The 25,716-nt window shown below is 53.6% G+C and overlaps 1 protein-coding gene across 4 annotated transcripts in view; it reads right to left on the bottom strand.

Annotated features, from left to right (window-relative positions):
- Nucleotides 1-25,186, bottom strand: part of TBCD (tubulin folding cofactor D) — a 117,593-nt gene extending 92,407 nt beyond the window's left edge. For 3 of the 4 annotated variants that reach the window (XM_037157768.2, XM_053661318.1, XM_053661316.1), the window contains exons 1-7: nt 24,890-25,186; nt 23,448-23,498; nt 21,419-21,516; nt 20,405-20,506; nt 17,737-17,883; nt 15,751-15,806; nt 10,705-10,837 (exon numbers count right to left, since the gene is read on the bottom strand). In XM_037157768.2, the coding sequence (XP_037013663.2) occupies nt 10,705-10,837; nt 15,751-15,806; nt 17,737-17,883; nt 20,405-20,506; nt 21,419-21,516; nt 23,448-23,498; nt 24,890-25,085 (783 nt within the window). In that variant the 5' untranslated portion in view covers nt 25,086-25,186. The remainder of the gene's footprint in view (nt 1-10,704; nt 10,838-15,750; nt 15,807-17,736; nt 17,884-20,404; nt 20,507-21,418; nt 21,517-23,447; nt 23,499-24,889) is intronic. The other variant, XM_053661317.1, reaches the window with a different exon arrangement.
- Between the last annotated feature and the right edge of the window lie 530 nt (nt 25,187-25,716).

The raw sequence follows: 25,716 nt of genomic DNA, 5'->3' as shown, positions 1-25,716 counted from the left end.
CCACCTGCTCCACAGACACTGCCCCTGGGACACCCCCTGGGAGCCCAGCCCTGCCGATGGTCCCCTGTGCCTTCCTCATCCCAGGCCCCTGGCATCAGGGGCAGAGACAAGCTACCCCTGGGCCCTTCCCTGTGGACCCTCAGAATCCACACAAACAATGGCTCTTTTAAGCCACAGGCTTGGGGTGGGTTGCTATGCGACAGATAATGAACTCCCCACTTAGAAACCATGGAGAGACTAAAATTTCATGTTGTAGGCAAGGGGGCAACTACCTAACCCCAGGTGCAGTGACACGTATCTAGTACCTAACTGGATAGAGTGACAGTGGCAGCAGAGTGGAGGGTCCACAGAAGGAGCTGAAACCAACAACCAGGCTTCTGCAGGTGAGCTGACGACAGGGCCTGGAGGAAGGTGTGTGAAGGTTGAAGGTTGGACCGGAAAGAACTGAAAGCGCTGCTGCCGGCTGCAGCGCCCCCTGGGCACACTCACTGAACAAGGACCTGAGTGCTCCAGAATGCAAAAATGCTCACACCTGAGCAATCTTTATTCGCCAAATTCCTGAGAGGCACAGACCAGAGAGCAGAAGGGGTAAAAAAGGAGAAACAAAAACATATTAGAAGGAGGCTTCCGTTTTGTTTGTGGGTGTTTCTCACCTGAAAACAGAGCCATGGTCACCACCCTCCACAGGAGGGTACAGGGAGGGCAGGGAGTCTGAGCACCGGGAGGGAGCCCTGACCAAACAGAGGCCCGCCCGACGCACAGCCTGGAGCACGACACATAAGCCGGGCCTGCGGGAGGAAGGCAGGCCCCTCAGAGGCGGCAGCACCTGGCCACCCCCACGACTCGGCTGAGAAACGCCCGCCCCGCGATGTGTTGAGAAAACAGCGCAGCATAAGGTACAGCAGCACGAGTTCCTTGGTGGTCATTCTAACACAACCTCCCCCACTTCGTTCCTACCCTCCCGAGTTGCCTTTCTCAACCCGAAAACCCGCTTCCCCTCCCCAGGCATCCCTGCCTGGCCATGAGTCACACTGTCAGCGACCTGGGAGCAGGTCCGCCCGGCTGCCATGCAGGAGAGGCTGGTCTGAGGCTCCCTGGAGCACCGCCAAGCCAAGGCCAAAAAAGCAGCTCCAGCCCAGGCCTGGGGAGAAAAGCCCCCACAGCACAGGAGCCCACAGCACTCGTGAGTTCTCCTGTGAGGTGGTGCACTCTGGGCCCCGCTGGGCCCCTTGCTGCCCTGTCCTTGGTCCCTCAGGAAGACACCTGGACCAGCCAACAGGACAGAGCTCGGGCAGAGCAGGCTGCCCTGTTCTGTGCTCCTGAGTCTCGTCCTCAGGTTGAGCAGTGGTGCTGTGCCCTGTCTGGACACACAAAGGGGAGGACACAGGCAGGAAGGACCTGAGTACCAAAGCAACTCACTCCAGGCTGGACACCACCTCGAGCCAGGCCCTCAGCCCTGGCCTGTGGGAAGAGCTCACGCAGGGTCCCACCTTCTGCAGCGGGCAGCAGGCTGAACAGGGCCTAATGTCCTTGAAGCACTTTACACAGGAGCACCCAACACTCCCCCCAGAAGATCCCTTCGGGCCACACCAGGGGAGAGCCCTCTCACCGCTGAGGTAGCTGAGCTCTGCTGGCTGGAATGTGAACAGGAAGGGCACCAAGGGCCCTGCCACCTGCCCAGGACTGATGCCAGGTAGGTGGACGGTCAAACAGAACCCACCTGTCCCTAAGGCAGTGCCCAGGCTGGGCTCCAGGGCCAGGCCCCAGACAAGAGCCCCAGAGATGCTCCAGAGGGGGCAAGCCAGCGAGGCCCAGCACCTCCAGCCCCTTTCTCTTCTCCCCAGAGTAAGCCTGGTTTGGTTTCTCAGCAGTGTGTACATCAAGGAGGAGAAAGGAACTTCGAAATGCAGAAAACTTAACTGGAAACACGTTTTCTTTTTCAAGGTTTTATTTTTAGAGAGAGGGAAAAGGAGAAAGACAGGTAGAGAAACATCAGTGTGTGAGAGAAACACTGATGGGTTGCCTCTCGGCCCACAAGCCAGGCATGTGCCCTGACCAGGAATCAAACCAGGAACCCTCTGCTTCCCGTGGCACTGAAGCCACCGAGCCGCACCAGCCAGGGCTGGAAACACGTTTTCAACAGCTGGGATGCACGGCTGATTAGGATCAGCAAGGACCCAGAATGAAGAAAACACAATTTCTGATCAAATAAATTTGTGTCGTTATTTTTAAAATATACTTTATTGATTATGCTATTAGTTTTCCTAATTTTTCCCCCTTTGCCCCCTCCACCCAATGCCCCCCTTCCCACCAGCATTCCCCCGCCTTAGGTTCATGTCCATGGGTCGTGCATGTAAGTTCTGTAGCTTCTCCATTTCCTATGCTATTCTTAACCTCCCCGTCTATTTTGCACCTACCATTTATGCTTCTTATTCCCTGTATCTTTTCCCCAATTCTTCCCCCTCCCACTCCACTGCTGATAACCCTCCAAACGATCTCCATACCTAAGATTCTGTTCCTGTTTTGGTGGTTTGTTTACTTTGTCTTTAAGATTCAGTGTTGACCCTTGTGAATTTGTTGCCATTTTAAAGTTCATAGGCTTGCTCTTTTTCTTAAATAAGTCCCTTTAATGTTTCACATAATAAGGGCTTGGTGACAATGACCTCCTTTAGCTCTACCTTGTTTGGAAAGCACTTTATCTGCCCCTCCATTCTAAATGGTAGCTTTGCTGGATAGAGTCATCTTGGATGTAGGTCCCAGCTTTTCATCACTTTGAATACTTCTTTCCAACCCCTTCTTGCCTGTGAGGTTTCTTTTGAGAAATTATCTTAAAGTCTTATGGTAACGCCTTTGTAGGTAACTCTGCTTTTAAGATTCTGTCTTTATCTTTAACCTTTGGCATTTTATTCGACATGTCTCGGTGTGGTCCTCTTCATGTCCAACTTGTCTGGGACTCTCTACTCCCTGGACTTGTACGCCTATTTCCTTCACCAAATTAAGGAAGTTTTCTTCCATTATTTTTTCTAATGAGTTTTTAATTTCTTGCTCTTCTTCTTCCGGCTTCCCGATGATTCGGATGTTGGTACATTTGGAGATGTCTCAGAGGGTCCCTATACTACTCTTATTTTTAAAAAATTTTTTCTTCTTGCTGTTCTGCTTGAATTATTTCTTCCTTTTGTTTCAAATCACTGATTTGAATCCCGGCTTCCTGCCCTCCACTGATGGTTCCCTGTAGATGTTTCTTTATTTCGCTGTGGGTAACCTTCATTTCTTGCTTTATGTCGTTTCCGTACACAGTGAGTTCCTTGAGCATCCCGATCACCAGTGTTTTGAACTCTGCATCTGATAGCTTTTCTGTCTCCATTTCATTTAGTTCTTTTTCTAGAGTTTTGCTCTGTTCTTTCATTTAGGCTGTGTTTGACTCCTCAATCTGGAGCTTCCCTGTGTATTTCTGTGAACTAGGTGGAGCTGCTTCGACTCCCTTAGTAGCGTGGTCTGTGGTAGAAAAGGCACCTGTGAATTGTGTGGGTCGGAGCCTTGGGTTATCACCAGGGCGGGGCAACCCACTTCACTGCTTCCTGGCTTCTGTGAGGGGAGGGCTTGGAGAGGGGACAGTGCCGCTGTCTGGCTTCCAGGGGTGTGCCCGGCACTGGCGCTGTTTGCAGTCACGTCACTTTCTCCCTGTGTGCAACTGGCGCCCTTCGAGCTGTTGCCCTGGAGGAGAATCCCAGACTGGGTGGATTTCCGTGTGTCCTAAGTCTGTGCAGGACCTTTAAGTGGAATCTCCTGAAAATCCAGCAGTTTCTTCTGACACCCCCAACCCCCAGTGGTTTCTACAGCCAGAAGTTAGGAGACCTCTCTCTCCAATACTGGAACCCTGGGCTGGGCAGTCTGGCCTGGGATCACTTGCTTCCAAGGTATCCCTCCCAGTTTTTATCCAACACACATGAATAAGGGGTCATCCATTCCGCCGCTGACAGTTCTGAGTGTTATTTGTTTTGAGATCTAGTTGTAATTATTTCTATGGAGGCGAAGTGTGTCTACCTACGCCTCCATCTCAACCAGAAGTCAATTTGTGTCAAATAAATTATAGAGAATTTTCAGTATACAAATGTGCAAATGAAATTAACTTCATAAAGAAATGGTTAAATAAACAAGATAACCACATCTAGATTTTTCCTAACCTTCGAAGGAAAGGTAACTGCCAACCGAAGCTCTTGCACCAGAGAGCAGGTGATACCATCCCAGCCGGAATGTCTGTCCTGCCTGAGATGAGCCCAGACAAGGCTGATGCCTGTGGCTTCCTGTCTTCACTTCCAGGCACAACTTTTACATCATTTATCTATCTGCTCATAACAATGTGTTCTCCTGTCTTATTCACCTGGCTCTTTCAAATATTTTTTTATGGACTGATTTTAGAGAGAGAAAAAGAGGGAGAGACAGAGAAAAACACTTATTTGTTGTTCCACTCATTCATGCATTCACTGGCTGCTTCTTCAGTGTGCCCTGAACAGGGGCTGAACCCACAACCTTGGTGTGTCAAGACAATAGCCCAACCCACTGAGCACCCAGCCAGGACTCAAATGTCCTGAACAGCCCACATGGTAACCACAAACACAACAGCGAGAGGCACTGAGACGTTCTTGTTTCGAATGACCATCCCCGAATCCTGGGCTTCTCTGTGGGCAGGGAAGGGCACCCTCTGGCTGAATCCAATGGGGGGGGGGGTGGTTCCCTCCCCCCTCTGTGCAGAAACAAAACAATAGGAGGCACTGGGAGGAAGGGGAAGAAGAGCAGGCACGCCTGGCCCAAGACTAGATGGGCACAGAGCTGAGCCACTGACGGGCTCAACGGCAAGGAACTGCCTGTCTGTGAACCACCAGGAAGTGCCTGGGCCCAAGCTCCACCTCTTCCTACCTGTACCTCACTGCTCACCCCTCTCCTGGGGGCAGTACATAGCCCAGAACCCTGGGTTCACAAGGGCAGGGCTAGGGGATCAACAGGACTACCCTCCCTTGGCCTGACTGCCCAGGGCATAGCACCACTGGGGGCTGTCTGCTCTGGCTCCAGGTCCCTCCTACTCCAGGTCCCTCCCACACCCAGTTCCCCAGAGTGGCACTACTGAGGGAGACAAGCATGGCTACAGCTGAGGAATCAAACAGCTAGGTCCAGCTCCCGTCTGGAGGGAGTGCTGCTCTAGACCAAGGACCCCGGGACAGGGGGAAATGGGTCACCCAGGTGGCAGGCAGGTGAGCACCAAATAGGCAAAGGATGGCCAGAGCATCCTCTGCTCAGCCCAGCCAGCACCAAGCCTCTTCCTTTGTTACAGGGTCACAGGGAGAAGCAACAGACAACACACAACCCTGGACGTCTAGGGTGTGACATGGAGAGATATACAGGACTAGGGAGAAACCGGGAACTGAAGGTCACAGGTGAAATGAGAGAAACGTCAGCCACCCCCAGAAAGAGCCGGAGGGAACACCTGTGTCAGAGGGAAGGGCGAGGTCGGCAGGAACCACGGCCCTGAGAATGCGGCCCCAGGTGGTGGGAGCTACAGGGAGACCCCAGGACCTGCAGAGGCAGCCTCGGGCCAGGAACAGGGGGCACTGGCCACAAGGCCTGCTGCTCCTGGCCAGCTCCACACCGAAAAGTGCATAGCCCTGTGTGTTCCCCAACTGGAGGGGTGAGAACAGCCTGTGACCCATGAGCCTCCTCGGCCTCCAAGCATGGGCCTAGCCAGGCTGCCAGCAAGCACACACCTGTTCGACAGGACGCGGGGCCTCGTCGCCCAGCAGGTGCACAAACCTGGCCTGCCAGTGAATTAAAGGCGTGCCCCACACACACAAGTTTCGACAAGACTCCTGACACCCTCATGCTACCTGCCCCACGTAAAATGCTGAGTTACACGAAATTAAAATAGTGTCAGAGTTGGCTGCTCAGCATCTTTCTCTAATCCCACAGGGAAACTGAGGTACCTCGTTCCACCCAAATTCTGCAAGAGCACAGAGCGGTCACGCAAGTGCCACTCTGAAGACAAACACACTCAATGGTTCTCACCACCTTCTCCTTCATTCACCCAGAACCCCGCCCCAGGCCAGTCCTGACTAAGAAGCCCTATTTGGACAATTTGTCCTCTAGGCCAAACTGAACCTTGAAGAAAACCATTGGCTGCTGTTCTCCAAGGAATCCTAACAGAAAAGAGATCATCCCTGGTCGGGTTGCTCAGTGGGTTAGAGCGTCATCCCGATACACCAGGGTTGTGAATTTCAGTCCCAGTCAGGGCACACACAAGAATCAACCAATGAAACCTATGAGGACATAAATCAATGTTTCTTTCTCTCCCTTTCTCCCCCCTTCTGTCTCAAATCAATAAAAAATTTTAAATTAAAAAAAGAAAAGAAATCCAAGCCGACATGAAAACTGTTTTGGATAATCAAGTGGCTTCCTTTCATCTTCAAAGAGCACAGCACACACTAATTAGCCGTCACACCACCCTCTGAGGAAAGAGGCTTGTTATTTCCCCTCTGCAGACGGGTGTGGAGCAAGGCCCTCACCTCCGCCTGGGGTCACAGGCGTTGCTACAGAATCCCCAGGCTTGGGACTGGCCCACTTACATCAGCCTCCTTGGGGCAGCCAGGTGCCCAGGGCAGAGCCACCTCCAAACACTGGGGCAGCCTCTTCCACCTGGGCCGAGGGGCTGGCGCTGCCCCTCACAGTGCTCAGGGGGTAGGGGGCCTGCAGGGTATGCAGCCTGTTGCCTACCTGGCTTTATAAGTGGTTGTTTGCAACTGTTTTCCCTGTAAGAAGATGGAGCCTCCTGTCAACGACAAATGGCAGCACTTTCACCCAGAAGGACCCCTGCTTTGGCAGTGAGCCTTCCCGCCCACCTCCCAGTCCCCATGGAAGGCAGCCAGACTCTCCCAGCAGCAGTGCAACACAGAAGCACCACCACGAAGTGAGCAGGGCTCCAGAGAGCCTAGGGACAGCCATTCTCGACTGTATTTGCCTTCCTTCCTTGAACTGCCTCGACTGGCATTAATCCTCATACTCTGAGTGGGACTCACCCAAAGGGTGCCTCACAAAGCTAGAGCAAAGGGGCCTTCCAGTGCAATGAGGTTGCCAAACACTTGTTTCCCTCCCACAGGAGTTAAAAATCATCGCTGCAAGAGGCATATGCTTCAAGGGAAGTAAAAATCAACTCCTAGTTTCGATGGTACTTGTTATGAGTTCACCTGTTTCGCCTAACCCACACTAATGAACAGGTGGATGAAAACGAAGCCAAGTGCATCAAAGGGAACAGCTGAAACCCTAAAGCACAAGCACAACACGCCTGCAAGTTTCATCATGCTCGTAGACGCCCAGCCTCTGCTGTTCAGGTCTGACGAGCTCATGGTGAAACCACGAAGTCGCCCGGGAGAGCTCAGCGCTTCCTCCTGCCCAGGTGGTGGCACAGCCACAAGACCCAACTGTCCCTTCAGGTGAAGAAAAGGAAGCAGGGCACGTCATTCCAGAAAGACCCTAGGCTTTCCAGAGGGGACACTGCTGCCCGCAGGCAGCTGCTTCCCAGAAGTCTCAGGTGTTCACTTCCCAGGGACCCCAGCCGCAGGTCAGGCCACAACTCAGGCTGCTGAGGTGTAGCCCACACACGTCCAGTGCCCTGCGGGAGAGGGATGCACCTTCCTCATCCTTTGCCCACACAGGGCAGGGGCAGAGGGCCAGGCTTCTTTAAGCCTCAAGGAAATCTTTTTATTCCTCAGGAGAAATTGGAAAAAGAACTTCCCTGCTCCTAAGTGTGAAGCTTGGAGACATCTAAATAAAGAGCACTCCCCACCACTGGCTGGTCAGCGTGCCAAGGGCAGATGCCAGCCCCTCCCTGCAGCTGGCAGCTGTTTAATGCATGCACTGGCCCTCTGGGAAGGAAAAAAAACCCACAGAAAATGTGCAATACTCTTAAGACAGCAGCCAGATGATCAAAAATGTGACGAAAAGAAACTTGTTGGCAAAGCAACTGTAAAACTGGACAGAGTGACCCCAGGACCTTCTCAAGCTGAAGAATATGCCTCAAGGGAAATAAAAATCAATTCATAGCCCTGGCCCAGCAGTTCAGGGGGTTAGAGCGTCACCGGGATGTACCAAGGTTGCAGGTTCGATCCCCAGGATCAGGGCACATACAAGACCCAACCAATGAATGAGTGCATGAATGAGCAGGACAACAAATCAGCATTTCTCCTGTGAAACAATCAATAGTAAAAAAATAAAAATCATCCCCTAGTTTCCATGGTACTTGTTACACATTCACCTAGTTTGCCTAACTCACACTTACGACCAGGTGGATAAAAATGAAACCAGAGCCTAGGGTAACGAGGAAGCCATCAGGGTATCTCACGGTGGCTGGAGCACACACGCCCCACTGCCCAGCACCGGGCACCTGCCGCCTGGACACAGCCACACAACTGGCTCCAGTTTGCTCGAAGGCGCTGCCCCCGCAGAAGCAGCGTCACACTCGGGCGGGACTCACTGTCTCCCCTGAAGGCCATGGTGGATGGACAGGCTCTGGCTACATTCCGTCAGACCTTCCACGGTTCCTCCATGACCTAAGACTTCTCCATGTGACTCACGGCAAAAAATCAGGAGGTCCACTTACACCAAAACCTTCAAATAAACCATCTCAACCCCGTCCACCCTCCTCCACCAGAATCACCTAAACACACACACACTGCCCCGGACCCACACCACGACGGCTCGGGGGCACAGGCTGAGACCTACACAGCCCGCCCTGCACTCCGCACCGGCAGCCTCCCCAAGAGCCTCACCCTGACCGCCTTCCATCACAGCAATTGGCCGCGCATCCCCGGGGTCCTAAGCGCCACCCAGGTCCAGCCAGAATGAGAGCCGCCTGAAGGCACAGGCTGGCACCCACGTGTGGGCACCGCAACGTCGGCAACACGGCAGATGTGCAGGCGGAAAGCGTTCACGGACCCAACGAACGAGAATACTAAATTGAGTGTCCTTCGAACGCTGCTGTTGTGTGCCCAGGAGAAGTGCGCATTCGTGCTTAACAAAAATTAACACGAGGGGGTCCAGGGCAGCATTGCCCGCAGTGGTCATGACACCCGTGAAGGGACCGTTATGTGGGCATAAATGGGAACAAAGACTGACGCAGGCTACAGCATGGGGGAGCCAAAATGCCACACTAGATGAGAGCAGACAGGCCCAGAGGACACCCCTTAGGATCCCATGTGTGTGAGACGTCAGAGGCAAACCCACAGCTGCAGCGAGGGAGCCGGGGTCGACAGGGGACGGGTGTGCAGCTTCCTTTAGAGGTGACGAGAATATTCCGGAATTAGAGAGTGGTGACAGCTGCACAGCTGTGTGCACATACAAAATATGTGCACTAATGTACACAACGGTTTCTTTAAAAATACTTGTATAGAATGGAAAAGAGAATAAAAAATATTACTTCTATGGGAATCTGGAAATGTTTTATTTTTCTAGGTTTCCTTTTTTTAAGAGATTTTATTTACTTTATTTTTAGACAGAGGGGAAGGGAAAAAGAGGGAGAGAAACATCCATGTGTGGTTGCCTCTCACACGCCCCCTACTGGGCACCTAGCCTGCGACCCAGGCATGTGCCCTGACTGGGAATCAAACTGGTGACCCTTTGGTCGCCACACCAGGCAGGGCCCTACGTTTCCTTTTTTAAATGTCTCATATATTCTCACCATTTGAAAAGGAATCCCTCCTGAAGACAATGGTAACAGGAATGAAGAGGGACAGACACAGAGAATGTCTCCAGGAGAAAACCAGGCAGGCAACTCCCGCCGTGCCTGAACCTTGGGGAGAAGGGTTTCCCTCGGGGCCTGCAGCTGGCCGTCAGCACCCCGCCTCCCGCACCCCCTGCCCACTGCCCTGGGTTATCGCGCCATCGCTCCACTTCCCACTGGCCCTCCCAGCCTCCTACGCCACCTCGCCAGACCCTGCAACAGCCGTTGAGAGCAGAGAGGCAACGCCCAAGAACACGACATCGCACTGAGTCATGGGCCCAAACCCCTTGGTTCAGATGCAGCCGACGGTGCCTTGCTCTCCTGAAAGGGGGCCCTGGGCCTCTACGGCCTCCCAGATGAGGAAACAGTGACAGCTCCCCACTGCAAGCAACCAGCAGCAGGCAGGGGCAGGAGGGCTTCGGGGGCTGGGTGCTCTCCAGGAGGGTAAACTGGCCCACAAGCCCCTGGGCATAGACACCCGGCCCCTCCTTCGGAACCTAAACTAGAAAAGGCAACGCCACAGGTGAGCAAAGCAGGACAGCCAGGAAAGGTGAGGTGTCAGGTGTGTGTTTAACCCAGCATTAGACACGCCAACCTGAGAACCTGCCTGATTTCATCAGAGCCCGCTCCAGTAATTACAATCCTTAACCCAGGTAAGCAGTAGCAAACCAGAGGATGTGCCCTGCCTGCCGCCGGGCCAGCTCTGCGGGCACCACTGCCCCCTGGTGGCGACAAGCAGGCCAGCTCAAGCGGAGAGCTTTCGGCAGCCCTAGGTCCAGTCCAAAGCAGCGGAAACGACACTTGGCTCCCTGTCCTGTCAGGGCTGGATACCTTCCTGAATTCCAACTACTTCAGAACGGAGTCAACAGGACTTGTCCCACTGCCTGGACAGCAGGGCACACTGACCACTGACAGCTGCCCTCCCCCGGGGCCATGTTTACCAGGGCCTGCAGCATCCCATCCATGGCGATGACCCCCTCAATGGTCTGGAAGGAGGCTCGAGCCAGAGTGCACAGGCTCCAGTCCAGGAAATCTGCCATCGCCTTCTGTTTCACGTCAGGTCGCGTGATAAACCTGCCAAAGAAAACATAAGCAGGCAACAGCTCAACCCGGGCCCAACCGAGAACTCACTCGACGCACCCACCATGTCCTGGTCCTGGTCCTCGTCCTCGCAGGTCATGGACAGACACCTGACAACACTGCTGATCTAAGGAACAAAGGCACTGTCCAGACTGCAGTCCTGGGGGTGATTCCCTACCATGACCTCTGAAGCCACACGCAGGCCACACACACACCCCCTCCTCTTTACTGGGACGCCCCCTCATCCTGAGGCCCATTCACCACAGGACCACCTCCACCGGCCCCCAGAGCTGCCCGGGATACCTACCAATGCCCACTCCTCAGCCCTCCTTCCTCCCCAGACACTGCCCAGCAGCAGGCCCCCGCCTCTCACCCCGTATCTGCTGTGGGTGCCCTTCCCCATGCAGAGCTCCAGCAGCTGTCCACCACCCCATGTGCCAGGCCTGTGCACAGTACTGCGCGTGTGCCCCCAAAGCTCAGACAGGGAGTGCTGGCTCTCGTCCACCCACTTAGACACCTGGTCTGGGCCTGCAGCCATCCTCCAGCCCCCACACCAAAGTCGGGCACTCCTTTCTTCCCGTCTGTCCACACACCAATCCCCCAGCTCTCCAATTTCATGTCTTGGGCTGGGCCCCGAGACCCAGGCCCTGGGACCCGGGCCCCTGACCCCGGGGGAGCTCGCACTCTGGGGGCAGACACACAGGAAACAAGCAAACTGACACAAAGCAAGCAGTTGAGGAAGGGAAGGGTGGCAGGCAGCACAGGGCCCACCTCCCAAGGGGATGTGTGACCAGAGAATAGCAGGAGGAGGGCCCCAAGCTCTGGTGAACGGTGAGGATCTCACACTCCACTCAGCAGCCCCCCAGAACACTGAGGGAGGGTCAGCCCTAATCCTAATCCCTGTTTCAAGACATGCTGACATCTTCTTCCTCCTCCTCCTCCTCAAGTGGTAAAGCTCCACAATCTCCCCCTTAGCACCCTGGGGAACCTCCTGCCCTGCCCCACAGGCCCCTGCCCACAGGACAGCCACAGCCTGTGCCCAAGACAGCAGCTCAGCCTGTGATTACAGAACCGCAGTAAAGAAAGAAGTCTCCACGGCAGAGACACGGAGCCCAGCAAAGGCTCCAGGACCGCCTTCCTGTTCCCCCATCAGAGTGCGTACCTGGAGATCGCCAGGCACCAAGGATTTTTATAAAATGTAAGGATGCCAGTGACAAAGGCAAACTCACATGCTCGCTGCAAAACGTGTCTCACAGGTCTAGGACACCCAGGAGTCTCCCTCACAGTCTGCATCTCTGGGTGCCTGTCTATCTGGATGGGTGTTACACAGACCCTGCCACAAGTCCTCAACGGCCCTGCTTAAAATCCCATGATCCTCTGGAGGGGCACAGGATGAGGGCCACATGCACAGCAACCTGCTCCTTGGCCTGACCTCTACCTTGGCCCCCAGGCTGGAGACCACAGGACAGCGTATACAGGCCCAGGGACCACAGGGGTACTGTGCCCTGGACTGAAGAGGGGCCAGAGCTGACAGACTGGTCACAGCACCTGACACTCAGGCCACCGCCCCTCCAGAGGATCCTGCACATCCTGCTGCCACCGTGACCTTCGCCTGACCATGACACCTGTGCCTCTGCACCGCAGCACCAGGCCAGGAGCTCAACCCTCCATGTGCTGCATGTCAGGGGTTACCCCCTTGAACAATTTCACAAGGTGAGTTTCCACATTCAGGTAAAAAATTAAGGCTCCTCTGAAAGAGTTAAGTAAGTTACTTTATGTTTTTCTCACTAAAAGAACGAACACATTTACAGGAGAGGTCCAAAGATACAGATGAGCAAAAAAGGAAACACTCTCTCCCACCCAGAGGAAAGGGGGCCCTCGCACACAACCTGCGACCCCTGAACCCTCACCTCCCCCCTCTGAGGGGACCTCACATCTCAGGCCCCACAGCTCAGTCACCACGTGCAGGAAGTTCAGAGAGCAGCCTGGCAAGCACGGCCAGAACAACAAGCAGCAAACCCGGACGCACAGCGAGGCCAGCACAGACCACGCGGGGCACAGCCAGCTCCTCGGACACTCGTCAGTGCTGTGAGCACACGCTGATAACTCCGTAACCTGGTCTCAGAGGGAAACGGCACAGGGGAGGCGACAAGCCCTGTTCTGCTGCGAGCTCGCTGTGTTTGTAAAGAGTATCACAAATGAAGGGAGGAGCTGAACATTCACAGAACGGTGCTAGAACAATTAGCTACCTGTGAGGTGAGACCTACTGTATAACCCAACACCAAAAGATGTTCCAAACAGGTTAAAAGTTGTACATTAAACAACAAAGAGGTAGAGAAGTGTAAAGGGCTGTTTGTAAAACCTCTTAATAGGATAAAACTAAGCTTAAAAATATAAATAAATAAATAAATAAATAAAAGGAAAAAACTGTTTTGACATTAAAATTTTAGTCCAGAGAAGAAAGTAAAAGGCCGCCACCGACCGCCTGGGGGACACAACCCACCTTACCCATGCCAGACGCTCGAGCCGGGAGGGAAAAACACACCAAGAAACCCACAGATGTTAGAATTCAGGTCACAAGTGGCTATTTAGTGCCAAAGACAAGACAAAGTGTTAAAATCTCATTAGCTACTGGGACCCAACACCAGGGGTGACAACAGTCATCTGCTCAACGGTGACATGAAGTCACGAAGCAGGAGAGTGTGCTGTAGGTGGTCAACGTGAGACTAGCACTGAAAGACGCAGAACAACCTGAGCTCATGTGTTGTGTATCAGAATTACAAATGTCGGGGCCTTTTCTGATTCCCTACGCTCCAAAGTTTCCCACTCCTTTACCTGGAGCACAGCCTGCTTTTACAATGACACAAAAACAACTGCTTTTAACACTGAGGTGATCGATCAGAGTAAAGGCAAGTTGTTCCACTGAAGAGTTTCTGTAACGGAACACTCAACTCTAAAATGCCAGAAAACAAGCAGAGGACAAAAGCCACCTGTGACCTTATTACAACAACCCACCAAAAAAAGACTGAGAAACACGCAGGTCAGCACCCGCCTGGCACGTGCTATGAGGTGGGAGAACCAAGGCCAGCTCTGAGCCTGGTGCGTGAGCACTCCGTCCGCCCTGAGAGCACCAGGCTGGGCACAATGGCAGGAGCTGTTCAAAGGGCTGAGAACCAACCACAGGGAGCACTTGCTCGCACCCACCACCAGAGGGCAAGGGCGAGGGCGAGGGCGAGTCCTGCCCACGGCTTGCCTGTCCCCACACAGCAGCTGAGTCTCTAGCTGCCTGTCACTTTTCCCAGGGCCCACCAGGGAGGAAATGAAGGCTTAGGGTTTCACCTCCTCTGGCCTGGGCTTGAAGCTCCGCAAAGCCTGGCTCAGCACAAGTCTACCAAACCCTCTGTGTCACTGGTAATGAACAAACATTTTTCATTCATAAGGTCACACGTACCTTACGGGTACATAAGGGGAAAAGTTTGTGACTTTCAACTTGCTTGGCCTTTCCAGCAATTTCATTTAAAACCCTGAAATGCTCGTTCTACTCCAGGAACTCATCCCTAACAATGGACCGGAATAGAGCAGTTTCACGTAAGACATTCATGACAGGATTAATCTTACTAACCAACAGGAGGCTGGAGAGACCTGTTCACTGGGTGAGCACGTGGGAAGAAGCCGAGGGAGCTCCAGAGCCGTCGGACCTGGGAGGGACGTGTGCCCACACACATCAGCAGGACTCGGGGCAAAAACAGCTACGTCTCGAGGATGAAAGTACATGCGAGTTTCTTTTGTACTTTCTTTTAGTTTCCAAAGCACACGTGATTCCTTTTACAATCATCGAGACGCCCACACACTTCTCAGTCTCTGTCACAACCAGGAGAGGCCTCTGTCCGGCACGCGTCCCGAGCGGCTCCCGCTCTCCCACCTCAACCCCACGCTGGGCTTCCTCCCCAGGCCTGCCCCGGGGTCCAGCAAGTGCCCTCACACGTCTCTCACCCAGTGCCCAAGTGCCCTGCAAGGTAAGGGTCTCGGGTCCCACTTTGGGAAAGGTCATGGCCAGACACCTAAGCAGGAGGTGGCCCCCAGTGAGGTGTGGCCCATTTCCCAATCAGAACATCCAGAAGTTTTTAGAGCCAATTTCCAACTTTCATGAATGTAGAGGGAACCCCCAAATGCCAGGTCTTCTGATCTACTCTACACACATTTTAAACCCCACATCACACAAAGGACTAACTTAGAAGACTGCTTCCTTCCATTCTCACGCTTCAGGACACAAGCTTACGCAGCCTCCGCGAGTGCCTCTGGCCCAGCACCGGCCCCACCCGGCTCCTCGGACAGGACCGCCCTTGCCCGTGTGAGGCGCAGCCCACTGTTCAGTTAGCACAGAACACATGGGGGTTTTCACCCCGAGCCACGGCGACCCAACCACAGCTCATGATGAACACACACCACAGCGTGAACTGCTCTCTGGAGGGGGACCCCAAAACCCAGAATTTATTTATAAAAAACTGTGTATTTCTCTTTAAAGATTTCACTTACTTATTTTTAGAAAGAGGGAAGGGAGGGAGGAAGAGAGGGAGGGAAACACCAGCCTGTGATATTCCAAATCTGCCCCCACTCAGCTTGTCAGGTGGCCTCCCTGAGCCCCCACCCCAGCGTCAGGGGACCTGAGAGCCCCTAGCTGTCACGGTCAGTGGTCACCGGAGGTTCAGAGATCCCCACACCCTTACAGAGCTGGTACTCCCTCAAAGAACAGGACAGGACTAGGGAGCAGAAAACACCTCCCCAACCCGGCGTCCTTTTCTGCAGACCACAGACGCTCAGGGACACTGTACGTAAAATACACCCACTCAGAACGCACCAGTCACACATCGACCAGCATCGCCACAAGAGGTCAAGTGGGAACTTACTTGGACACAAGAACGGCAGCTGCGTCTCGGGCCTTGTCGCTGACAACCAGGTAGGACTAGGAGAGAGGACAAGGACAGGGTGAGTCTCAGGGGCCCGCCCCACATGCGGCAGCTTCCCGAGGACCCCAGCTGGAGAAGCTACAGGCAGAGGCGACACGCCAAAGCCGCATAAACTACTCCTGGACTGGAACCAGCGGCGGCGGTGGCCACAGGCTGTGAAGGCCACCCTCAGTGAAGTGCCACACAGCGAGTGGCACCCTCCAACACACTAGACAAAGCAGAAGAAAAGTGAACCCGTGTCACCCAACCACGTCGATCACAGCGTGTCCGTGGAACACACCTGGGCCGGTCGAGTTTCAGATCGGAACGGCCAGCAGGCCCCGCTCCAGTGAAAGGACGCCCGGGCCCAACACGAACGACCACCCACCGTACGAGGCTCCCAAGGCTCATCCCAGCTAACTTTCTTCTTCAGAGCTTTTCTCTGGGGCAGGCCTTCTGGAGGACGACTGCGGAGTCCCGAGTCATCAGAAGTGCGCCGCCCTCCCCCGGCCACCCCGCGTGGGGGAGAGGCGCCCACAGCGTCAGACGTGCTGATGCGCCTCGCCACACCGCTCACAGACCCCCCAGGGCAAGACGTCCGTCTGTGAGGGGCAGCTGAAAACCTGGGGAGCGCGGAGCACCCTCTCCTGTGAAGACGGGCAGGGAGAACTCTGACATGAGACTTTCAGCCTGGGTGGCCAAGGGCCACAGACGGCAGGACGGCAGAGGCCTGTTCGTGTGAGCAGGGAGGAGCGTGGTAGAAAGCACGCACTTGGGAGCAGAACTACCTGGGTCGGAGTCTAGATCACCATTTCTGAGGAAATGAACCAGCCGAGTTATTCTTGTGCCCACTGTCCCCTCAGCAAATGAGGGCCGCAGCAGTAACCGACTCCCAGAGGACGGCACAAGTCACGACGTGAAGCGGTGAGCACAGTGTCCACATGCAGCAGGCACGAGGCAGGGCAGGTGGAGTCGAAGGCGCCCCGGTCCCGCCTACAGGCCCTCGAGCCTGGGTAACCCTCCCGTGTGGGCCGGACAGTCACTTGCTTCTAACCAAGAGAATGTGGGGGGGGCAGGCAGGGATATGGAATAAGCTGCCATGTTGGGGGGCCCACGTGGTGAGGAACAGCCAGCAAGGAACTGAGACCCCCCGTGCAACAACCTCGAGAACCTGGAAGCAGATCCTGCTGGGAGCCCGGACGGCTCACTGACTGGGAGGATAAGGGTGTTCAACTGCTCAAGTTTAGGCAGCTTTTTAAGCAGCAACAGATAACCAAATAATCTACGTCTATTCACATTACTTACATCAGAAGTTTGAAAACTATATATAAGTGTTGTCTCCTGGCACTAGAATTTGAGGGATTTTATTTTCTTTGTTGCTTCTCTATTTTTCAGTTTTCCTACAGTGATCACGTATTATCTATGTAATACTAAAATTTAAATTAAAAATGGCACTGGCTGGTGTGGCTCCGTGGATTGAGTGCCAGCCTGCAAACCAAAGGGTCGCTGGTTCAATTCCCAGTCAGGGCACAAACTTGGTTTGTGGGCCAGGTCACCAGTTGGGGGCATGCAAGAGGCAGCCACACACTGATGTTTCTCTCCCTCTCTTTATTCCTATCCCCTCTCTCTGAAAATAAATAAAATCTTTTAAGAAATGGACCTCTATTTTCTCTCACCAATGCCCCTGAAACCTCTTATGTCATTATGCTTAGATTAGTTGCAGTATCTATTACAAAGAAATGAGGTTTGCTAAATTCATCCTAACCCCCACATAAATTACCACAATTTCAAAATAAGTTATGAAGTAAAAGTTTACCTCACTGAAAAACAATTAACAGCAGTTGAAGAAACACAGAAGCGTCAAGAGTGCACCTGATTAACTGCAGGACGGCGCGAGCACAGAGGAGAACACGAGCTCCTGGCAGTCATGAGCACAGCCGCACTCACCTGCGCTATTTGGAGAATATGATCCATGATGGACATTCGCATTTGCCCAGGTTGACAGAGAAGGTTCCCATCGAGGCGTGAAAAATCGAAAGGGATCAGGCATATCACGGAGAGCCACAACAGAAGCATGTAGCGGGTCTCCCATGTCTAAGAAGTTAAAGCAAAGGCAAACGATTCCTGAATAAAGGACAGAGGTGACCCACACATCCCACTCACAGTCCCAATGCCCACCACAGGCACTCCCAACACCATCAACTGCAGGGTGAGGGTCGGGGGACAGATCATCATTAGCAACACCCCCCCCCCCCCCCCCCCCGTCGTGAGGACTTGGCTACCTCAGGAGACCAAAGAAACTGCAAAGTGAACAAAGAATAATCCTAACAATCAGTCTCACGGCTTGTCTTCGCCGGCACCCTTCAGCATGCAATCAGCCTTTTGAGAAAGTGGAAAGCAGATATAAGGTAAGAACAGAAGACTTAAGAAGAAAAAAATTCGACTCTGATCAAAGTCAAGTGCCTTAGTTTCAGCAGTAAGACAGGACCCTGCTCTGGCCCTCAAGTCCCCTGCGGGAGCACAAGAGGCAGAGGCAGCAAGCGGGAAAGGTCACCATGCCTTCCCCTGCAAACAGGCAGCCCATGAGCTGCATCGCAGGCATGAACTGCAGGCTCTTCTGAAGGCCAGGCTCTGGGAACTTGTTCCCCAGCTGGCAAGGGTGACAAGGCTTGTGCAGAACGTCTGCCTTCATTCTGTGAGCCTGACGTTTTAGCGTGTGCTAGGCAGAGGCAGGGTACCCACATGACCAGCCCCCACAGAAACCCAGGTCTGTCTCCATGACCTTTCGTGGGGGATATGTCACACGTGTTGTCACGACCAGGTGCTGGGGAAGTACAAGTGCTCGGTGTGACACAACCAGAAGTCTCTGGGAGCTCGCTGTTGCTGTCCCCAGACCTCCCCTGTGTGCTTTTTCCCTTTGCCAATGTTGCTATAATAAACCCCAGCCATACAGCACAACTACTGGGCTGGCCAAAAAGTTCATTTGGTTTTTTCCATACGATGGCTCTAGTAGTGCTTAGTTGTCCTTAACTTCATTCAAAACAATTCTGTTAAACTGTACTGCGACAGCTGTAATGTCAGTGTGCATTAAAAAAAAAACTTACCAAAACTGGTGAATTTTTGTGCAGCCATTTTAATACTGAAGGTGGAAGAAAATATGCAACATTTTCAGCAGATTGTACTTTATTATTTCAAGAACGATAAAATGCAACTGAAACACAAAAAAAGCTTTGTGCAGTATCATGGAGAAGGTGCTGCGACTGATCAAATGTGTCAAAAGTGGTTTGTGAGGTTTTGTGCTGGAGATTTCTCACTGGACGATGCTCCACAATTGGGTGGACCAGTTGATGTTGACAGAGATCAAATCGAAACATTAATTGAGAACAATCAACATTACACCACGTGGGAGACAGCCAATACACTCAAAACGTCCAAGTCAATAAGGTTATCGGTGAACGTGAAAAACGTGTCTTCTATTTGATGGAAAAAAGTAAACGGACTTTTTGACCAACGCAATACGTGCCGACTCCTGTGAGTGGCCCTGGGAAATCGAACTTGGGGGTGGTACTGGTGACCCCCAATGTAGTTAATTTTAGTTTTTCAATTACAGTTTACTTCCAATACTATTTTGAATTAGCTTCAGGTGTGCAGGACTGTGGTTAGACAATCATGCTTCACAAAGTGATTCCCACCATCTCTGGTACCCACGTGGCACAGTGCACAGCCACCACCGTACTCCCTGCCCTGCACGTCACAGCCCTGTGACGATTCCACAAGCACAATCTGTGCTTCTTTCTCCCAGTCCAGGGGTGTCAAGCTCATTTTCACCGGGGGCCACATCAGCCTCACAGCTGCCTTTAAGTGGCCAAATGTTTGTTAAAGGAGAAGTTACATCTATACAGTCCTAAAATTACATTTGGCCACTTAAAGGCAACTGTGAGGCTGACGTGGCCCCCGGTGAAAACGAGTCTGATGCTCCTGTCCCAGTCCCTCAAGCCCCGTAGCCTCAGGCAACCACCAGTTCCCTCTGTGTCTATGAGTGAGTTTGAATTTTGTTTGCCCATTTACCTTGTTCTGGAGACTCCACATATAAGCAAAGTTATACGGTATTTGTCTTGCCCTGACTTATCTCACTAAGCAAAATATCCTTCAACAGTTGTATTTCAAGTTAAAGAAAATTGGACGGTGATATAGTTATCACCATGCTGTATAAGCCTTTTTAAAATCATTTTATTTTTTAAAAAGAGGGCAAGGGAGAGAAACATCGATCAGTTGCGTCTCACACGCCCCAAGCCCAGAAGCTGGCCCACAACCCAGGCCTGTGCCCTGACTGGGAATCAAAGAGGCAGCCCTTTGGTTCACAGGCCAATGTTCAACCCACTGAGTCACACCAACCAGGGCCATACTTTTCTATTAAGGCAATGTTTTAAAAGAAAGTTTAAATACGTAAAAGTAAGAAAGCCAAAGAATAAAAGAAATGAGAGTGACACAAAATAGCCTAATAAGATGAAACCAAAAGAGACGGGCAGACGGCAGAGCCAGAGCAGGAGCGGAGCGGACGGGGAGAAGGGGGGGGAGGGGGGGGCTGGGAATGGCAGGCACGAGGGACACTCACCTCATGGTCTTTAGGGTTCTGGTTTGTAAGCATATCTAGAACCGGACACACATCAGCTACCTCATGAGGAAATAAGCGAAGAAATGTTTTATATCCTCGAACCTGCCAAATAAAAAAAGCATTGAATTGTCACGTAATTAGAAAATACAGAAAGGAGCAAAATTACTTTTCCTCATCAAAAGTCACCACCTGTGGCACCCGATGACCAAAGACAATTACACTGCATCCAGTAACACAACCCAGAAGAGTCAACAGTAAGAAAACTGTCTTTTTTCTTCAGTCACTTCCCACACCCACGATCGGTCCCAATCTGACACATCTCCTCCATGGCTCACCAGAAACATGCTACAAAGAAGTTTTGCTTCGACCTTATTTGTATGACTGGGCTCTGATCAGTATGAAGACTAAGTCCCAGAGGACCTCAAAGGTTGCAGGTTCACGAAGACTCCCGTAAAATGCAGCGGCACCACACCTTCAGGAGGGACCCTACTGCCAGGTGTGACCCCCCCAGAACGACAAACCCACCCCGAGATGGCTGAGTCGCCCCCTCATTCAAAACCACCATCAGTAAGTGCGGGCCAGCACAGGGGCCTCTCTAGAGAGCTTGTGAAAATGGAGACCATCAGGCCCCACCCCAGACCACAAGGTCCCCACGACATTCATCTCAACATTCAAGTCTGAGGAGCACTTGCATTGCCACCTAGTTTGTCTGCTTTTCCCTGGTAAAGAACTTTGCTGACTTAGTCATCTAGCTCTGTCTCTCTTCCTTTTTAGTTAGGTGGTACTTGCTCTATGAAGATGCAAAATCCTCAATACCTTGGACACTGTTGCAGCTGAAGGAAACCCTGGGTCACTAATATCGAATCCCAAAAATATGGTAAAAAAAAAGACTACAACTCACAACTTATGGGTCCAAACCACCTTTCCCAAGAAATAACATTTTGAAAGGTAACTTCTGGAACAAGTGTCTTAAGAAAGTGTTCTGTCAACCATGAAACACTAGGTAGGTGTTACCTTGGTGATGATGTAAAGAAATTTAAAAGCCAGGTGTACGAGGTCAGCTGGAGATGTCTTATCTTGCACTATGTCCATCAACATATTCATCATCCACTCTAGAAAAAGATATATAAAACATCTGCTATAAAATTAAACATCTCTATGACATTACAACAAAATGCCAAAAAAAAAAAGGTTAATTTAGACAAGTTACAGAGCTTCAAAATCAAGCAAAAACTGAAAACTAAAAGAAGAAATACGCAAATGTGTAACTACAGCTCAAAATTTCTATGCTCCTCTCAGGATCCGACAGAACGAGTGAAAAGAAAATCAAAGCATACAAAACCACATAATCATCAAGAGGTGCAGAAAACACATTTGACAAAATTCAGTATCATTTTGTGGTCAAAACCATCAACTAAGTGGGAACACATCTCAGCACAGCAAGGCCACACATCACAAGCCCACACCCATCACCACCCTCAATGCCAAGAAGCTGGAAGCCTTTCCTCCATGATCAGGCACGAGAGGTGGCAGCCAACTGTCTCCATGTCGAGTCGACAGCATGGTGCTGAAGCCCCAGCCACGTCCAACAGCAAGAGGGAAACGGCATCCATATTGAAAAGGAAGCAGCAAAACTCTCATTGTCTGCAGATGACATACTGCATAGAAGCCTAAAGACTCCGCAAAAAGCATCAGAGCAAGTGACCTTGGTAAAGATGCAGGATGCAGAATCAAGAGAGCTCTCAGAAAATGAAAACTGGCAACACAAATTCAGAAACGGCTTCCACATGCAAAACACAGATCAAACAGCAGAACTGTGAGGGAAAGAACTGTCAGGGACCCAGAGGGTCACTCCTACAAAATTCAGCATCCAGTTCCCAGGCGTACCAGAAAGAGCAGACACAGAGAAATGACCAAACACACTCCAGAAGCAAAGTTCCTCGTACTGACAGATACAAGTCTTCAGCCTAAAACTGCCTGGTGCAAGGAAAGATGGCCTGGAACAGGGCACACCCTCGTGAAACATCAGGTTCTGGAAACTTTTAGGGGAAAAAAGACTCCTGAAACAGAAACTCAGACCTGGGGCCAGGGGCATCACTGGGTGTAGGTCCCATCTCACCAGCCAGGCTACCGACCGAGGACTACCGTGCCTGAGACAGAGAGAGCTCAGCAAGTACACCTTCTACTAAACCTGTTGGTTACCTGAACACCATGCCCAGCACCCGCCCACTTTCACAAAGTACACGTGTGCACAACAAGGCTAACCCTTGGTACCTACACATTCACACCATTTCTCAACAGCAGTGGGGGGCGGGCAGTGCCAACAACCCCGGTTCTTGGCTCACGTGCCCATACTCTGCCCCACCCTGCCTTTCAATTCAAATTACTGCTGCTTCCTTTCTCCTTCCCAAGTTCACCACCAGAAGCATATATTACTTTTTATAGGGGAAAAAACTGCTATCAGTATGAAATAGGTTAAAAAATAAATAAAAAGAGGGAAGATACCAAAAGATCACTCTCCCACATTAAAGTTAAGGAAACAGACCCTGACCAGTGTGGCTCCATTTGCTGGGCATCGTGAAAACCAAAAGGTCACCAGTTCAATTCCGGGTCTGGAACATGCCTGGCTTGCAGGTTCAGTCCCAGTCGGGGCACATGCAAGAGGCAACTAAAGTTTCTCTCGCTCCCTTCCCCTTCCTAAAAACAAGTAAACAAGACCCCATAGTTACAGAAACCCAAGCTGCACTCCCGGGAACACCTGCCTCAGATGCTGTGAGAACTAAGTGGTGACCCACCTAAAGCACCTGCTCCTGTGCAAAAAAAACACACTGAAGGCGGACAGAGTAAAGCGGACATGGAGAGGAAAGGTATGTTCTTTCACAGCAGCAGAAGAAAGCAGCTCCGAGGCGCTGCCCACATCCTCAAGGGACACATAGGGCTCACGGCCCTGCTGACCAGACCCAGGCACTTTGTGCCGACACCAAGCCACTTGGGACCATCTGCAACTGAGTGACCAGAATCAGTCATCAGCCCCTTTTCTTACCAAGGTGTGGGTCCAACAGGTGAGGCTGCTCCTGGTACTTGTCCATTATTGCTGAAAAGAAAAACGTGAAAATTAACATGACTGAGGCCAACGTGCACAGGAGCCCAGAAACACTCGAGTATCCCTCCCTGACTTCCAGGGCAGCCCCCTACAGCCCTGGGCCCAGCCTAGTGCTGCGAGCTTGCCGGCGCTCCTTCCTCTCAGGTCCTCTTGTGCCCCCTCAGAGCCCTTCCTCCTCCCTCCTTCCCTTTCCTGTTCACTGCCCACCTCAGGTCTCCCCTTCCTTAAACGCAGGCCCCTCCCCACTTTACCTCCTGACCACCACAGCCCAGCAACACGCCCTCCGGGCCACACCTCCTGAACCCAGCAGCTGCAGCCACCACCCCTTCACACGTGGCCACCTCCCAGGAGCGGGAACACGGGCTCCCCAGGCCCTTGGATACTCACTCACCCACTCTCCAGGCAGTTCTGCGCACTAGCCAGTGGACAGCCTGACCCCGCGGACAGGCACAGAAACGGAGTCAGGGCGGTGGAGCAGCCAGTCCGAGGGGCAGAGCCCAGAGCTCATCCAAGGGACCCGCCACTCGGGTCCAAAACTTATCCACCCCGCCCTCCATGGCGCCCCTGGGGAGCTACGAAGGCTGTCACGTACGCCAGCCCACAGAAGACAAGTTCTAGCTAAAAAGGTCCGCAGACACGGTTTCAGCTGAATGACTACACTATACTAACACGAGCGCCACTCGACACTCCCGGTGACAGTCCAGGGACAACCGCGTCCCTGACACCGCGAGGACACACCCCCCGCCCGCAGCTTCTCCTGGACCAGGAGCTGGTCCGCGGATCCGGCGTGAAACCCCAGCAGGCGGAGCGAGAGACACCGGACAGGAGCCCACGGACCGGCGACACCGTCCCTGCTCCAGCACTGACCCCGACACAGCCCCAGGCCAGCACCGCCCTCCCGGCGCCACCGCTCCTCGACCCCACGTGCGCTCCCGGGCGCGGCCGCGGCCCCCGAAGGCGCGGACAATTCCGCGGGTGTCCCTCCTCGCTCCACCGGCAGCGCGGGAATCCTTCTTCCCTGCTTGCTGGCTTCCCCGACCTCAGGCCAAGGAGTGGGGCTGCACGCCCAGGGCCCGGCCCTTCCCCGGCTGGCACGCGACTCCGTAATCCTGCTCGGGAGGCTGTCAGGCACCGGCTTTCGCCACCGCTCGTCCTCCCTGCTCCCTGTCCCGGGGCCCCGCGCGGCCCGAAGACCCGAGCTCGAGGTAGCAGCGCAGCGACGAGGCAGGTCCCGGGCCCACGCGGCCACCCTCCGCCCTGGGCGCGGTCGCCCCGGCACCACAGCGGCTCCCAGGCGGTCACACCGGAAAGAAAGAGGATCCAGCCCAGGGAGCACTCCGGGCAGCGCCAGGGCCCCTGCCCGCCCCCGGGACCGCACGCACCTCGGAACCGCTGCAGGACGCCCTCCCGGGCCGCGCGGTCCCCGAGCACCGCCTGCAAGCCGCCCAGCAGCGCGCGTGCCTCGGCGCTGTCGCCGAAAGCCTCGAGGGCGCCGCCGTGGGCCCGGACCCCGTCTTCCGGCTCGTCCTCCAGCCCATCCTCCGCTGCGCCCGCGGGCGGTTCCTCGCTCAGACCCATCCTTGGCCCCGGGACCGGAGATGCTGGACGCTAGCGACCGCTGAGGCGCCTGAGGGAGCAGCCGACGCAGACCTCGCCCAGCGACCTCTGACCTCACGCGCCAGGCCCGCTACGGCGCGCGCCGGCCGTCAAAATAGAGCGCGCGGAGGCGGAGCCCAGCTCGGGCCTGGCCCGGCCGGGAGGGGCGGGGCGGGGCGGGGCCTGGGAGTGCAGTGACCAGAGGGCGTGAAGCTGGGGCGCGGGAGGAGTCTCCGTGGAGTCCTAGGCTAGGGGGTGAGTGCAGAGTCAGAGCAGTCCAGGTCCCGTTTTCCGGGGTGGGGGTGGGGTCAGGAAGGTGATGGGCCAGTGGTGGGGATGGAGTCAGGGAAGTCTGGGCTCGTGGGTCGGGGCGGTGGGGTTTGAGCTCGTAGGGACGTTGGTCCTGGGGGCGTGGCTAGGAGGCAGCCCACGCTGGGGTTTGGAGGAGACTTTCCGGGCCTGGGCCCATCGGCTCCCTTACGCCCTCTCCTGTGCGGCTCTCAGCACCCATCCATCGTTCACCCCAGGTCCTGCAGCTGCCTTGGCCACCTCTTCGCACCCGAGCTCCAGCTATGGCGTCCTGCGGACGTGGCTTCTGCCCACAGTGGCCATT

Source organism: Artibeus jamaicensis, unplaced genomic scaffold (assembly GCF_021234435.1).
Source record: "Artibeus jamaicensis isolate MK-2021 breed Jamaican fruit bat unplaced genomic scaffold, CSHL_Jam_final contig_2259, whole genome shotgun sequence".
Lineage (NCBI taxonomy): Eukaryota > Metazoa > Chordata > Mammalia > Chiroptera > Phyllostomidae > Artibeus > Artibeus jamaicensis.
Note: the sequence above shows the minus strand (reverse complement) of the source record. Positions and strands in the feature narration are given on the sequence as shown.